This window comes from Vicugna pacos, chromosome 19, assembly GCF_048564905.1.
Source record: "Vicugna pacos chromosome 19, VicPac4, whole genome shotgun sequence".
Lineage (NCBI taxonomy): Eukaryota > Metazoa > Chordata > Mammalia > Artiodactyla > Camelidae > Vicugna > Vicugna pacos.
Genome location: NC_133005.1, coordinates 23378722 through 23396260, shown reverse-complemented (window position 1 = coordinate 23396260; position 17539 = coordinate 23378722). Strand labels below are relative to the sequence as shown.

At 38.0% G+C, this 17539-nt stretch overlaps 1 protein-coding gene, 1 long non-coding RNA gene and 1 pseudogene across 2 annotated transcripts in view; all 3 read right to left on the bottom strand.

The window, feature by feature from the left end:
- The window catches only part of LOC102531197 (uncharacterized), a 142497-nt gene that overhangs the window by 103447 nt on the left and 21511 nt on the right, over window positions 1–17539 (bottom strand). The window lies entirely within an intron of this gene.
- On the bottom strand, window positions 1386–3156 carry DEFB128 (defensin beta 128). Its single transcript, XM_031687943.2, has 2 exons — window positions 3108–3156; window positions 1386–1760 (listed from the first exon to the last, which is right to left on the bottom strand). Exons 1-2 carry the CDS (start codon window positions 3154–3156, stop codon window positions 1525–1527), a joined length of 285 nt encoding a protein of 94 aa, XP_031543803.1. The 3' UTR covers window positions 1386–1524.
- On the bottom strand, window positions 5602–6702 carry LOC102533316 (L-lactate dehydrogenase B chain-like; annotated as a pseudogene).

Sequence of the window (17539 nt, the reverse complement as noted above, 5' to 3'; positions counted from 1 at the left end):
CAAAGAAGACATCCAGATGGCCAACAAGCGTATGGAAAAAATGCTCAACATCACTAATTGTTAGAGAAATGAAAATCAAAATTACAATGAAAAAGATTAACTTCCAAATTGAAAAAAAAATTACAATGAGGTATCACCTCACACCAGTCAGAATGGCCATGATTTAAAAGTCCACAAATGATAAATGCTGGAGAGGGTGTGGAGAAAAAGGAACTCTCCCACACTGTTGATGGGAATATAAATTAGTGCAGCCACTATGGAGGACAGTATGGAGTTTCTCTAAAAAACTAAAAATAAACTTATCATATGACCCAGCAATCCTACTCTGGGCATATATACAGAGAAAAATACAATTCGAAAAAACATACATCTCAATGTTCACAGCAGCACTATTTACAACAGCCAAGATATGGAGGCAACCTAAATGTCCATCAACAGAAAACTGGATAAAGAAGTTGTGGTATATATATACAGCAGAATACTACTCAGACATAAAAAAAGAATAAAATAATGCCATTTGCAGCAGCATGGATGGGCCTGGAGATTGTCATTCTAAGTGAAGTAAGCCAGAAAGAGAAAGAAAAATACCATATGATCTCACTTATATGTGGAAAAAAATAAAGTATGCATCGCGGTAATTTAATAGATGTATACATTATGAAAAGAAGACTCTCCATTTGTTAATTAACACATCCATCACCACAAGTTTGTTTGTCTGTCTGTTTTGTGAGAACACTTAAGTTCTACTCTCAGCAAACTTCGGCAATCCAGTGTTGTCAACTATAGTCACCATATTTTTAACATTAGATCCCTAGACCTTATTTATCTGAATAGCTAAAAGTTTGTAAATTTCACACTATTAAAACAAACAGACTATGCAATGCTTTTAAGAATTCTAAAAGTAATGCTTGTCTAATAGTGTCAAGTGGATGCTCAAATTGCTACTAAAAAAAAGGAAACAGAGCATGCATGTTAAATGAGCTTTAAAGGATGTATTGGAATTATCACTAGCTGTCATGACTTCCCATTAGATCTGCCCCAATAAATGTATGAAAATATTCAAATGTCTTGTCTTCTAATCAATTCTCAGTTGTTAGCAAAATCATCTGTATCCATTCCCACACCCACAAAGTTGGAACATTCAGATCTGCTTAGACCTAAGAAACTTCATTAAAAAGAGGAGTAATACCTGAAATGCTTTGAAATATTACCTCACATAGAAAATGGAGGGGCTAACAGCTACCTCTACCAAATGTTCGCTTCATCTTTGCATCATCCAGGCGTGGATAACGCCTGGATAACGCTAGGATAACGCCTGGAACATGGTAACTATTCATTTATGTTTGAAGTATTCAAAATAATAAGTGAATACATTAATAAGTAAATCCAGGGGAAAGCATAAGACTTTATTATATGGAGAATCTAGTTCACAAAAGTAGTAGATAAATCTCTTGCCTCTGCCTATTGGATTAGGTGGCACTTTTGATTTAGGAAGAGCGGAGACTGGTAGACCAAGCACTTGGTTTACGGTGTAACTGTGTCAAGTGTGACAGTGGGTAAAATGATATAGTCCAACTTCAAATCAGGCTTCGAAGGAGGTTCAGGTAACTTTGCAGCTTCTTGGGCTTTTCTGTTGTCCGCTTCGTAAACACAACATAATTTTCTATTTGAACATGCTACTTCAAATACTTCCCCCAGATCGCATTTCTTCTTGCAGTAGCCTGCTACATTATTAAAGCATTTTCTGGGTCGTGCTGCATCTGTGCGCAGGAAACAGCAATGCACCAGATTAGTTCCTGAGGCAGAGCAGAAGGGTCACATGGTTCCCCACAAGCTATGGCCTCCTATTGTCCCAAAGTGAATCTTATGCTGATAGAAAATTCAAAGCCTCCTCCCTGAAAATCATCCCAAATGCAGGACTTCCAAAACCCCAGGTTCCCAGTCAATAGCAAAGTCAGCACTCCATCAGCCTACCCCAGTCCAGTGTCCTCAGAGAGTACCAACTTGTCATCATGGCACAATTCAGAGCCAAATTAACTTTTTAAAGAACATCACAGATAAAACTTTTTAAGTGAACAGTGTAATTGGGTTTCACATTCACTGACAAGGTCAGCAGAGCTCTCCCTTTGCCAATACCTCATGGGTCTCATCATTTATTGCTGTTGAAAACTTTGCTCATTCAGCCTCTGTGACTTCTTCATAACCTAGCTTCACCTATTCTTCTCCCGACTCTCTCTCCCTCTCCCTCGCTCCCTCTCTCCTCCTTCTGATCTCAGATAAATGTGCTATCTGGGAACAAACTCAATTCCATGCATATCTGTCTTCCAGAGATCCAAACTGTTGCCTTTTCAGAGTACTGCATTAAGGTCCTCAATCTCCTGTTTCCAATTCTTCAGTTGCCCTTGTACACAAATGTGGACAAACCTACAGAATAAAGATGAAGAACAAAGACATGGTTCTCCCTACTGTAAATTCCAGAACCAAGGAGCATCTCTGAAGGTTAAAAGGTATTTTTAGGGCCACAAAAAGACAACATGCCTTCTATAGTAGCAAGGAAGAAGGGAACTCTCACTGACAGAGCTCCTACTATGAACTTGGTGTTTCACTTTTGTAAACTCATGTCATCCTCACATGAAATACAATCATTAAGAAATTGAGTTATTATATTCACTTGACAGATGAGAAAACTGATTTTCAAAGGGCATACTTAACTCATTCCATACGACTAGCCAGTGATGAAGTCATATTTTAACCTAACATCTATATGTCTCCAAAGCTTGTCCTGTTCTCATTACTGTTGTAATATAGGCTGAAAAATGAATTTAAATGGAAAAAGAGATGGCCAGGTTCATGGGTGAAAACTATATTCAACATTATAAATATAAAACTAGATGATGGGTTCATTCCTACCTTGGGAGAGGAGCTGCAATGCCCTGATTTCTCACCTCCCTCCATGCTGTCTTCTAAGACAGAGACTCAAGTCAGGCACCCAAACAGTAGGTAATTTTGATGATGCTGGCAAGGTATTAACAATCTTGAAAGCCCTGACCCCACTCCTATGAATAGTAATATTTTCTAGAATTTCATGGTACATTTGGACAAGTTACCTTTGGATACCTCAAACAGCAGAATAATGAGAACCAGAAACAGCTTCATGTTTACAGACTTCCCAAGACAAACAGGCAGCAGGATTCTTTGTCCAGTGATCTGTGTCAAAGTCACACGGTCTTTGAAGATGAGACAGAGTTTTGAGAGCTATCAGAGTTCTGAGCTCTCATTTTAACCCATGTGGAAAGACAGGATATCCAAGTCCACCCCACTTTCATTCCCAAATATGGACTTCATGGTCACAGAATGTCTCACCACCTCCTACTTACTCCTCTTTCCTCAAGATAAATGAGCTCTCAGAGAGCAGGAACAATCATTCCTCCACCTGGGCCATCAGCCCACTTGGGTCACATGTTCTGGTTTGTATGGGACAGTCCTAGGTTCCAATGTCCCACTCAGCTATTGCCACCTTTCACTCACAAAGGTAATCCATTTGGAAGATTAACTGAATCATTAGCTAATCAAGGTAGACACATAAGCATATCCAATAATAATTTTTTTAATGTGTGAAACTTCCCAAAAAATTCTCTAAGAATAAGATTGCTTTTAGGTTTGACTAGATACATTGATATGATTTCAGAGTTTCCCATAAAGTTTTACCCATCCAGTAAAGCTCAATTTCACAAGTAAAAATCTTTCAAAGGATCAAATATCTTTAGAACAGTGTTCAATTTGTTATGAACTGGTCCCCACTCACCTCCACTGGGTTATTTTATGGAACCACTTATATTTCTGCCAAATTAGTGTGAGCACCCCTACCCAAATTATTATTTCCATAATGGTCTTTTTGCACATTTAAATCCCTCTTTACCAATTATATTATAGTCCCCTATCCCAATTACCTAATCAGCCCTGTTGAGCTCCTAATTTTCCTTCAAAACCAAGTTCAATCATCTCCACATCTGTGAAAGCTTCCCTGACCCAACTTAACAGAGCTGCAAACTCCCTTCTTTGTGTCACCATTGTACCTTGTATGTATCTTTTGTTGGTATCTTTGTTGTATCTTTTGTTGGTGGTCACACCATGTCATGTTCCAATCATTTGCAATAATCTGTGAGTCCCTCAAAGGCAGGCCACTGGTCCAACTCAATTTGGAGTTCTTAATGCACACCACAAAACTCGCGTTATAGTCTCAATATATAATTATGGAATGATTTCAAAGTACTGAACAAATTATTGCTAAATAAAATACATTCAAGACAGTAGTGAAGTTAATTAAGACATTTCCTAAAGAATTTTGTTTACCTTGTTTTATAATTTGTGGACACTAGAACCTTGAATTTATAGTAATTAGGGCCCATCCAAGTATCTTTCTGTGACAGCACCTGGAGAAAAGCCTGTATTGAGAGAATTCACATTTATGATTTCCACAGATGACATTACTATTTCCTGAAGTAACACTGCTTGCCTACTTCAACAGACAGTCTGTTTGTCTGTTCATCTACATCAACTCTCTAATACCAGGGAGCCTTTATGCAATCTTGGCTAGGCGCAAGAAGCCCACAGACTTCTCACTTTCAAAGCCCTTTGTGGCCACATAATAGATTTTCCCTTTGAGTAGGATGGAACGGGTAATGAAATGTTGCTTTTTAGTCATGATCAGTGTTTAAAAACCACCTATCAACATTTGTTACTGCACTTCCCACTGTGACCCATAGCAGTACAAACTGCTTTTAATATCTTACTTATAAATTAACTTTAAAAGTGTCTCATTTCTTAGAAATATTCTCTGAATTCTACTTAAGATGTTGTCTTTCCAAACTGTTGGACAGGATGAATCCAGGCAAGAAACAGGATTACTAATTCCCCCTTACAAAGACTGAGGGAGTCAGGCAAGATTCTTCCATTGTTCTTTATTTAGGGATGAGAGGAGGTTTAATTAACATTTCACGCTAGAAAAATTAGACACACAGGTAAACAAAAGGGAGAAAACAGAAATCACTCATAATCTCACCTCTCTGTGAACACTCTGGTGTTTAGTCTTGGCTACTGTAAATAGTGCTGCTATAAACATTGGGGTACATGTGTCTTTTCAGAATCGGGTTTTCTCTGGATTCATGCCCAAGAGTGGGATTGTTGGATCATATGGTAACTATATTTTTCATTTTTTAAGGCATCTCCATATTATTCTCCATAGTGGCTGCACCAGTTTACATTCCCAACTCTGTAGGAGGGTTCCTTTTTCTCCACACCTCTCCAGCATTTATTGTTTTGATGATGGCCATTCTGACCACTGTGAGATGATACCTCATTGTAGTTTTGATTTGCATTTCTCGAATAACTAGTGATGAACATCTTTTCATGTGCCTGTTGACCATCTGTATAACTTCTTTGGAGAAAGCTGACATCTTGCCTTTATTTTATTTTTTTCACACTACGATCGTTAATTTTATTTGTTTAAGGACTCATATTGCAAGCATTAAATCAAGTACAGGCTTTGATTCTGTGAACCCAGATTCACAGATTTAGGGAGATAAAGGCAAACTGTGCCCCATGTACATGGATGAAAACTAAAGGCTCATGGTTAATCACACTGTAGTTTTAAAGATTCTACAGCCTAGAACTAGAAGCCAGTAGTCACAGGTCCTTTAGATCCTTCTGGATGTCCCACAGGGTGTCTGCACTTTTCTTGAGTTGGGCGACCTCCTCATCTTTAACTTCTGGTTGATAACACTGGTTAATCCCCGAGCATTCAGGATACACGGAAGGCTCAGGAAGACCTCATTCTCAATGCCATACATCCCCTTCACCATCATTGATACTGGGTAAATCCTGGAGAGATTTTTCAACATGGATTCAATGAGATCAGCCACACTTAGTCCAACAGCCCAGTTGGTGTGTCCCTTCAGCCTGATGATTTCATAGGCACTCTCTATCACCAACGTATGCACTTCCTTACAATTTTCACTGTCATTGTCTATTCCCACTTCTGGATTCAGTTCCTGGAGAGAAACACCTGCCACATTCACCCCACTCCACACAGCCACGCTTGAGTCACCATGTTCTCCCAAAATCCATCTGGCATCTGCTGGGATGAATACCAAGTTTTTCCACCATTAGATAGTGGAATCTAGCAGAATCCAGATTACACCCACTTCCAATCACATGGTGCTTGGGTAATCCACTTAGTTTCCAGGTAAGGTGTGAAAATATCCACTGGGTTAGAAACCACAATTATGATACAATCAGGACTATACTTGACTATCTGAGGAATGATGAACTTAAAGACATTAAGGTTCCTCTGCACCAGACTGAGGTGATTCTTCCCCTCTTACTGGCGAACTCCTGCAGTCACCACCACAATCTTGGAATTGGTGGTCACAGAGTAATCTTTATCTGCCACAATTTTGGGTGTCTGAAGAAACAAACTTCCATGCTGCAGATCCACCATTTCACTTTTGAGTTTATCTTTCAAAACATCCACAAGAGCAAGCTTGTCAGCCAGAGACTTTCCCAGAATGCTGATGGCACATGCCATACCAACTTGTCCAACACCCTCTACAGTGATCTTATTGTTGGGGACCATTGCTTCTTCTTCTGCAACTGGTGCAATCAGTTTTTCCTTAAGAGTTGCCATTGTGCAAAGGGGAGAGAAAGTTCTCGACATGGCTTTAAGGGTGGCCCGAAGAAGACAATGTCAGCAGCGTGCCCATCTTGCCTTTAAATCCAGTGAGACCTATTTTGGAGTTATAACCTTCAGAACTGTAAGATGGTAACTTTGTGTTGCTTTAAGCCACTCAACTCTTTGTAATTTGTAACAGCAGCAATAGAAAACTAGTAACAAGAGTTAATCTTACATCAAGATGTCAGCACGCCTTACAATGATCTAAAATAATTTCATGACTTGGCCAAGTGACTGTTAAAAAAAAATGTACTGTCAGAAAGGACACACTTTGCCAACCAGCTTCCAAACATGAAATGAGACTATTCACATAGGATAATTTGTATCTTCTAGCCCCGAAAATAAACCCTTTGATAACTCAGTTTCAGGGATTTTTCCCTGGGAGTTTCCCAAAGTTTTAAAATCTAAATCAGAGATACATTTCCTTTTTTGATAAAACTCCAGAGAGATCAGCATTATCTCTAGGCTAAATTACAGCCAGTTATCAAGTGAGGAAACCTTGTGAGGAAACCAGAAGGACCACATATGACTTTAGACGTCCAGAAAAGTGAAGAAAAATTATTCTACCAAAATAATTTTAGTGTAAAATGTTATTCTGAAAATGCATCTATTGAGAGAACTATGTATTTAGGTAAAGGCTCAATAAAATACTTACCTATGGAGAGTTACTCTTGATTATTTTAGGTGTTAAACAATAGTTACAGATAATTATAAAATGTTTGGAGCAATAAAATAGATTTGCCTCAAAAATTATGGGTAAACTTGCAGGTTAGTCACATTTGTGTACATGACCTACTTTGATCATATCAGACCAAGAGGCAACAGAAGATATTAGGCCTATTTTTCCCAGTTGATATACTCCACTCAAGATTCCTGCAGCCCTTGAAAAACCCATTACAGCCATGCATCTTTCCCCTTTTCTTCTGTCATAAACCCTGTAAATAGCTAGCCTTGGTTTTCACTGTCTTCCATTCAAGTGTCAAATTTAGGTATTCTGGGTTTCAAGTACCACCTAGTGGACAAAGCAAATCTTTTTACTAGCTGTCCAAACATTCAAAATTCCAAAACGTCAGGACAGCTCTCAGGAAATGATGAGCATCCCACTTTGGTAATTGTTCTGCATGGCCCATGCACATCTAGAGACTTCAAAATGTTAACAAAAGAATTCTCTAATATCAAGGGACACTTTTAAAACCTCAGAAGAAATTAGAGACTATTATAGTAATAGTCTATAGTAAAAAATTAATAGTAAAAATTTTAATATATTAAAAAAACTTAATAGTAAAAATAACCTGTGTAGACAACTCTCAAAATATTTAGGTACATGGTATCTTCTAAAATTAAGAAAAAAATCACTTCAATGGACAGCCAAATTGTCCCAACCACACTCCTAGAACACCTGTGTCAAGCAAATGCTATGTTAAGAGAAAGCTCTAAATTGACTGGTCCTGGAGTGAATTTTAGCTTGAACATACCAGTTGGAGGTATTTGAAAATGGACTAAGTAGTGTTTACTACTAAGGAAATTTTATTAATTTTGCTAAGTATGATGATACTATTATGTTGGTTATGTTGGAAAATAACTCTTACTTTTCAAAAATGTTTACTAGGATATACAGACATGGAATATCATGATGTTTGCAATTTACCTTGAAATATTTCAGCAAAAAATAATGGGGCAAGTTCCAAAATGAAGGGAAAAAGAAAAGAAACTATTTCAAACAGCTGAACATTTTTTGAAATATTGGGCCATCCCTTATTAAGAATGTTATTCTTTTACTGAAATCTTACATATTATAGTCCTAGAAGTGTTATAAATAATGAAATATTTACTGGGTACCATGTATATACCACAAGCAATATTTCAGAGACATTTTATTGAAGATAAAAAAAATCTGAGATCAAATAAACAAAGAAGCTCAAAATTAACAATGACAAAAAGAATATACTCTAAAAGAACTGATTAAGGGAAAGATAATAAAAAGAAACAAAGTTCAGGAGAAAGCTGAAATGACTGCACAATAAGGTAAAGTCTTTGAGAAAACAGATATTGAAGATGCCTCTCAGGAAAATCTTAATGCACTAAGTTCTGTTTTTTGCTGCTGGTAACGGTGGTGGTCTGTCTTTTTGTAAAAAAGAAAAAAGAAAAGGGAGCCTTGTTTAACTAACATACAATAAACTGCACTTATTTAAAATGCACAAATTTATATGTATGACGTATGTATATATCTGTGAAACTATCACCACCATCAAAGTAATGAACATACCCATCACCCTAAAAAGTTTCTCTCTGCCCTTTTGTAATTCCTCTCTCCTGACCTTTCTTATCTCCCATCCAGTCAACCACTGATCTGCTCTGTCATTATAGATTGTTTGCATTTTCTAGAAGTTTATATAAATAGAATTGTATGGTGTAATTCTTTTTCAGTATGGTTTCTCTAACTCATAATTATTTTTAGATTCATCCATGTTGTGGCATATATTTATTGATAATTCATTTCTTTTTATTAACAACATTAAATTTGCCATCTTAACTAGTGTTAATACTACCGAGTTATATATTTAAAAATAGTTAAGATGGCAAACACTAAGTACTAATGTTAAGTTCACACTGTTGTGCAACCAATTCCCAGAGTACTTCTTATCTTGCATATTTGAAACTCTTCATCCATTAAACAACAACTCCTCATTTTCCCCTCCTCTCATCAACTTTCTGTCTGTATGAACTTGATGGTTGTAAGGTTCCTCATATAAGTAGAATCACACAGTATTTGTCTTAATTGTGAAATTCGGCTTATTTCATGGAGTATAATGTCCTCAAGGTTTATCCATGGTACAGCACATGTCAGAATGTCCTTCATTTTAAAATACGCATGACATTCCATCATATGTATATATTATATTGATGACACTTCTGTTGCTTTTACTTTTTGACTATTATGAATAATGCTGCTGTGAATATAAGTGTGTAAATATCTCTTCTAGATCCCGCTTTCAATTATTTTGGTTGGGTATATACCCAAAAGTAGAATTGCTGGATCATACAGTAGTTCTATTTTTAGAGCAACTGCCATACTATTTTCCATAGTGGCTGCACTGTTTGACATTCCTACCAACAGAGCACGAGGATTCCAGTTTTTCCACATCCTCAGCAACTCTTGTTATTTCCTTTGTTGTTGTTGTTGTTTACTTTATTTTTTATTTTTATTTGGGGGGGTAATTAGGTTTATTTATTTATTTATTTTAATGGAGGTACTGGGGATTGAACCCAGGACCTCGTGCATGCTAAGCATATGCTCTACGACTGAGCTACACCCTTCCCCCTGCCTTTTTTTTTTTTAATAGTAGCTATCTCAGTGGCTGTGAAGTGGTATCTCACTGTGGTTTTGATTTGCATTTCCCTAACAATAAATGACATTAAGCATGAATGGATTTTTTTAACTATGTGCTATTTACAAATATATATATGCATTTTACATGGTAATACAAGTAGACTCTAAATAAAAGGGTGGAAAAAATATACCATACAAACACCAATCAGAAGAAAGCTGGAGTGGCTATAATTAATATCAAAGTCGACTTCATTTCAGATCATGGAATATTACCAGGAGAAAAAATTGATTTATAAAATAACAATAATATTAGTGCTTTGGGTTTAAAATGATACAACTAAAATACACAAAATCCATTATGAATAAATCAGGAGACGTGGAGTTACTATGTTCTTAGTCTTTGCAGGGAGGAGAAAGATACTAATTAACTTAAGATTTTGATAGGTGAGTATGTATAATAAAATTTCTAAGTTAACGATTGAATGAATGAAAATAGAGTGTGTACTTTCTGACCAATGGATGGGAAAAACTTAAGGAAAATATTCAATCAATCAAAAGAAAAACAAGAAGGTCTGGTTCGTGATGGTGACACCGGAGGATCCGGAACTCACCCACTCCCATGGACACATCAAATCTATAGCTACATACAGAAGAGTTTCCTCTCAGGAAAAACTAGCTGAGCAACTCCTATACATACAAACAAGAAAAGACCCACATCAAAGCAGGTGGGGGAAGCTAAGACACAATCTTGCCATAAACCTCACCCTCAGTGCAGCAACCTACATTTGGGCAGGAACTCACAACCCCAAGCTTCTCCCTAAAGAGTGAAGTGTTTGAATTCCACATCTGGCACTCTAACTGTTTAAAATTAAAGACTAAAAAGACAATAGAAAAGATCAATGAAACTAAGAGCTGGACTTTTTAAGATAAAATAGGCAATAAAAATAGATTTTTTAAAAAGTTTCTTTTGTGTAGCACAGGGAACTATGCTCAATATCTTGTAATAACCTTTAATGGAAAAAATATGAAATGAATATATGTATGTATATGCAAGGCTGGGACACTGTGCTGTACACCAGAAACTGACACACTGTAACTGACTGTACTTCAATTTAAAAAAAAAGATAAAATAGGCAAAACTTTAGCTAGACTCACCAAGAAATTAAGAGAGTAGAGTCAAATACAGTAAATAAAGTCAGAAAAAGAAAAGGAGACATTACAACTGATACCACAGAAATACAAAGGATCATAAGAGAATGCTATGAACAGTTATACACCAATAAATTGGACAATGCAAAAAAAGTATTTACTCAGAAACATACAACCTACTAATTCTGAATCATGTTGAAATTAAAAATCTGAGCAGATGGAGTGGAGGCAAGATGGCGGAGTAGAAGGACGCTCATAAGTCACCCTCTCCCACAAATACACCAAGACCCACATCTACAGACCCACTCAGCCAACCAGAGCACCTGCGGAACTCCAACAGAACATCGCCCTCTTCAAAAGATAAAGACGCCAAAAATCTGGTAGGAGAATAGGAAAAAAGAAAGAACAAAAGGCAAAGCAGCGCGGGACGGGTCCCGCAGGGAGGGAGCGGCAAAGGAGGACTGGCGCTCGCTCGCTGGGTCTCCCCTCTCCAACTGAGAGGCCAGCGGACGGAGGGAGAGCCTCCGAGGCTCGGATCTGTACAGAGCAGCCCTTGTCTGATAGAACTAAGTTAAACGGGCACAGAGCATCCTCCCGACATCCAGCCTGAGACGCGCGCCGGCAGCGGCGGGCAGGGCCAGGCTGCACAAGCCGGGCGGAGGACGGGGGCGGCTGCACGGAGGCAGCTCCGGGGGACTGCAAGGGGCTGGGCGCCGGGGCTGTGGGTGTACAGGACAGAACAACCTGGGCCCTCCATAAAACAGCAAGGTTGATGTGCTCTCGGGGGAAGGGTGCATACCCCCATCTCTGAAAACCCGCGGAAACTTTTCAGGGGAAGAGAGGCGGGGCCCAGGCACAGCAGCCATACTCTCCGGCGCTTAGCACCCAGGCGGGGGCAGAGGTGAAACCTGCATCTGCACCGAAGGGCTTAGCAGCCTCAAGGGCCAGACTGAGACGGGCCTACAGCCCGGGGCAGATAGGATCCTTCCATCCTGGTCCCTCAGAGAACTTGCTCCACAAAGACAAACAAGGAGCTGGGTCTTGGCTCAGAGCAGGGACGAGGCTGCCCCTCGGTCTCCCCCGAGCCCACCCGCAGAGCGCAACCAGGGCGGAGCGCGCAGCCGCACAGAGCAGCAGAGCTGCCAGCGGCGCAGGCAGAGGGAGAGCGGCCCCCCGCCTGTCAGGCAGGAACACAGCCCCTGACCGAGGTGCTGGGAGGGGGCACGACCCGCCCTCCTGCCTGGACAGTCTGCAACATCTGACTGCGGCATCCGGAGGGGCAGTGACCCGCCCGCCCGCAGCAGAGGAGAACTGCATCTGACCCCGTGTTAGGAGGAGGCGCGATCTGCTTGCCGACAGGGGCTGGGAGCAGCACAGAAGAGGGCGCCAAAGGAGGGCCTATGAAAACAAGCTGAGCTTCCAAAACAGGACGAAGACAGAAGGACATCACATTAAAAGCACACAGACTCCAGGAGAACACCGACACCCCCTTTTTTGTTTTGTTTTGTTTTTTGTTTTTGTTTTGTTTTGTTTGTTTTTGTTTTGTTTTTTAAATCTGTTTTTACCTGTTCTATTTTCAATTACTCTCTTAATTTTTACTTCTTAATTCACTTCTATTTCTCTTGGGTTTTGATGTCCTGTTATTGATTAGACACAGGCTTCAAACACATCTATTCATCCACCCACCCCTTTTTTTTCTTTTTTTTTTTAAAGGTTTTAAAAGGACGTCTCCACCCAATTAATACTCTGCTTCAACCCGCTCTTCTATTATTCATTACACACTGTTTTCAAACCCTCTTTCTCCCTTCTTTTAAAAATCTTTCTCTCTCTCTCTTATTTTTTTCTTTCTTTTTTTTTTCCTAAGTTCTATTCCTAAATAGGCATTAGATAGATAAAATCCTTAAGATCCAAAATAGACAACTGATACTTCATAAACCACAGTGCCAGAGAGGTATGAGCAACATGAAGAAGCAGAGAAACCTTTCCCAATTAAAAGAACAAGAGGAATCCCCTGAAAGAAAGATCAATGAAATAGACATCGATAGCCTACTAGATCAAGATTTCAAAAAAGGAGTGATCAAATTGCTGAAGGAATTAAAAGAGATAGTGCTTAGAGAAATGAAATATGTCAAAAATGAAATTGAAGCTATAAAGAAGAGCCAAGCAGAATGGGTAAACTCATTGACAGAGATGAGGAATGACCTAATAGCTGTGCAAAGCCGACTAGTTAATGCAGAGGAACGAATTAGTGATCTAGAAGACAGGGCAACAGAAAGCACCCATTCAGAAGAACTACAAGATAAGCAAATAAAAAATAATGATAATAGCATAAGGGACCTATGGGATAATATAAAGTGTCCCAATCTTCGCGTAATAGGGGTCCCAGAAGGGGAAGAAGGAGCAAAGGGGATTGAAAAGGTTTTTGAAGAAATCAAGACTGAAAACTTCCCAAACTTAAAGAAGGAATCAGATATCCAAGTACAGGAAGCTCAGAGGGTCCCAAACAGGAAGAATCCAAATAGACCCACACCAAGACATATCATAATCAAGATGGCCAGAGTCAAGGATAAAGAAATGATTCTAAAGGCAGCAAGAGAAAAGCAAAGAGTGAATTACAAGGGAACCCCCATAAGGGTCTCAGCTGATTTCTCTACACAAACACTACAGGCCAGAAGGGAGTGGCAAGATATATTCAAAGTCCTGAATGAAAAAAAGATGCAGCCTAGGATACTTTATCCAGCAAGGCTATCCTTTAGGATAGAAGGAGAAATAAAGAGTTTCACAGACAAAAAAAGATGCAGGAGTTTAGCAACACTAAACCCATGCTAAAAGAAATATTGAAAGGGCTATTCTAAATAGAAAAGCAGCAGGATGCTACAGAAATCAGAAACTCACAACTGGAAAGGTGATAACTCATGAATTATAAATAAAGAAAACATGAAATTATAAAAGAAGACATACAAATCACTGAGAGTGGGAGAGGGAGGCAGGGAAATATAGAATTTTTTTTTCTTTCTTTTTTAAATTTTTTAACAGTAGGATGGGTTTGAGATCATGTTATTATCAGTTTAATAAAAACGGGTATAGGTTAATAGATTTACAAAAAAGGGTAACCACAAGTCAAAAATTTACAAGGGAGTCACAAAAATTAAATAAAATCCATGATAATACAAAGGAAAATTACCAAACCACAAAAGGAAGAAGAAAGGAACAAAGAGGATATACCAATTCAACTGCGAAGATAAGTTCAAAATGGCAATAAACACACATCTATCATTAATTACTGTAAATGTTAATGGACTAAATGCTCCAGTCAAAAGACATAGAGTGGCAGACTGGATAATAAAGCAAGAACCTTCAATATGCTGCATACGAGAGACCCACTTTAGGGAGAAGGACACATATAGATTGAGAGTGAAAGGATGGAAAAGGATATTCCATGCAAGTGGAAAAGCCAAAAAAGCAGGTGTTGCAGTACTGATTTCAGACAAAATAGACTTTAAAACAAAGGCCATAAAGAAAGATAAAGAGGGACATTTTATAATGATTAAAGGAGTGATACAAGATGAAGTTAATACACTCATTAATATATATGCACCCAATATAGGAGCACCTAAGTACATACAAGAATTACTAACAGAGATAAAGGGGGATATTGATGGGAATACAATCATAGTTGGAGATTTTAACACTGCATTAACATCACTAGATAGATCTTCCAGACAGAAAATAAACAAGGCAACAGAGAAATTAAATACTACAATAGAAAAACTAGATTTGGTGGATATTTTCAGAGCATTACACCCCCCAAAAATAGAATATACATTCTTTTCAAGTGCACATGGAACATTTTCCAGGATCGATCATGTACTTGGACACAAAAGAAACCTCAACAAATTTAAGAAGATAGAAATTGTCTCAAGCATCTTTACTGACCACAATGCCATGAAACTGGAAATCAACAACAGAGAAACAAAGGAGAAAAAAAGAAAAGCATGGAGATTAAACAATATGTTATTGAAAAAACAATGGATCAATGAGGAAATCAAAGCTGAAATTAAAAAATACCTTGAGACAAATGATAATGAAAGCACAACTACTCAAAACCTATGGGACACAGCAAAGGCAGTGCTAAGAGGGAAGTTTATAGTGATACAGGCCTTCCTCAAAAAAGAAGAACACTCTCAGATAAACAAGTTAACCCACCACCTGAATCAATTAGAAAAAGAAGAACAAAAAGCCCCAAAAAGCAGCAGAAGGAAGGAAATAATAAAGATCAGAGAGGAATTAAATACAATAGACATTAACAAGACCATAGAAAAAATCAACCAAACCAAAAGCTGGTTTTTTGAAAAAGTAAATAAAATCGACAAACCTCTGGCCAAACTCACAAAGAAGAAAAAAGAGCACAAATTAGCAAAATAAGAAAGGAAAATGGAGAAATTACAACAAACAAAATAGAAATACAGAATATCATACGAGAATATTATGAAAAACTATATGGAACCAAACTGGATAACCTAGAGGAGATGGACAAGTTTCTGGAAACATACTGTCCACCAAAACTGAATCAAGAAGAAACTGAACACTTGAACAATCCGATCTACTAGAAAGGAAGTAGAAATAGCAATTAAAAACCTCCCTACAAATAAAAGTCCAGGACCGGATGGCTTCACCAGGGAATTCTACCAAACATACAAAGAAGAACTCATACCAGTCCTTCTCAAACTCTTCCAGACTATTGAAAAGGAGGGAATACTCCCAAACTCATTCTATGAAGCCACCATCACCCTGATACCAAAACCAGGCAAAGACACTACAAAAAAAGAGAATTATAGGCCAATATCACTGATGAACATAGACGCGAAAATCCTCACCAAAATTTTAGCAAATACAATCCAACAACACATAAAAAAGATTATACATCATGACCAAGTGGGGTTCATCCCAGGGACACAAGGCTGGTTCAACATATGCAAATCAATCAATGTAATACACCACATCAACAAGAGAAAGGACAAAAACCACATGATCATTTTAATCGATGCAGAAAAAGCATTTGATAAAATTCAACACCCATTTATGATAAAAACTCTCGCCAAAGTGGGTATAGAGGGAACATATCTCAACATAAAAAAGGTATATATGACAAACCTACAGCCAGCATAGTTCTCAACGGTGAAAAACTCAAAAGCTTCCCACTAAAATCTGGGACAAGACAAGGATGCCCACTATCACCACTCCTATTCAACATAGTCCTGGAAGTCCTAGCCACAGCAATCAGGCAAGAGAAAGAAATAAAACGGATCCAAATTGGAAAAGAAGAGGTAAAAGTGTCATTATATGCTGACGACATGTTACTATATATAGAAAACCCTAAAAGGTCCACACAAAAGCTACTAGAGCTGATTGAAGAATTCAGCAAGGTAGCAGGTTACAAAATTAATGTTCAAAAATCAGTTGCCTTTCTTTACACTAATGATAAATCAACAGAAAAAGAAAGTAAAGAAACAATCCCCTTTAAAATAGCACCCAAAGTAATAAAATATCTGGGAATAAATCTAACCAAGGAGGTGAAAGAATTATACACAGAAAACTATAAACCATTGATGAAGGAAATTAAAGAAGACTTTCAAAAATGGGAAGATATTCCATGCTCTTGGATTGGAAGAATCAATATTGTTAAAATGGTCACACTGCCCAAGGCAATCTACAGATTTAATGCAATCCCTATCCAATTACCCAGGACATATTTCACAGAACTAGAACAAATCATAATAAAATTTATATGGAACCATCAAAGACCTAGAATTGCTAAAGCATTACTGAAGAGAAAGAAAGAGACTGGAGGAATAACTCTCCCAGACTTCAGACAATACTATAGAGCTACAGTCATCAAGACAGCATGGTATTGGTACCAAAACAGACATATAGACCAATGGAACAGAATAGAGAGCCCAGAAATGAACCCACAAACATTTGGTCAACTCATCTTCGACAAAGGAGGCAAGAATATACAATGGAATAAAGACAATCTCTTCAGCAAATGGTGTTGGGAAAACTGGACAGCAGCATGTAAAACAATGAAGCTAGAACACACCCTTACACCATATACAAAAATCAACTCAAAATGGATTAAAGACTTAAACATAAGACAAGATACAATAAACCTCCTAGAGGAAAACATAGGCAAAACATTATCTGACATACATTTCAAAAATTTTCTCCTAGAAGAAATAAAAGCAAGAATAAACAAATGGGACCTAATGAAACTTACAAGCTTCTGCACAGCAAAGGAAACCAGAAATAAAACAAGAAGAAAACCTACG

Excerpts from the sequence above, each read along its gene's own strand:
- DEFB128 (XM_031687943.2), bottom strand. The coding sequence starts at position 3,156 with ATGAAGCTGTTTCTGGTTCTCATTATTCTGCTGTTTGAGGTATCCAAA. Across the intron at positions 1,761-3,107 it reads GCTGTTTGAGGTATCCAAAG|ATGCAGCACGACCCAGAAAA; the intron begins GTAACTTGTCCA and ends TCCTGCGCACAG.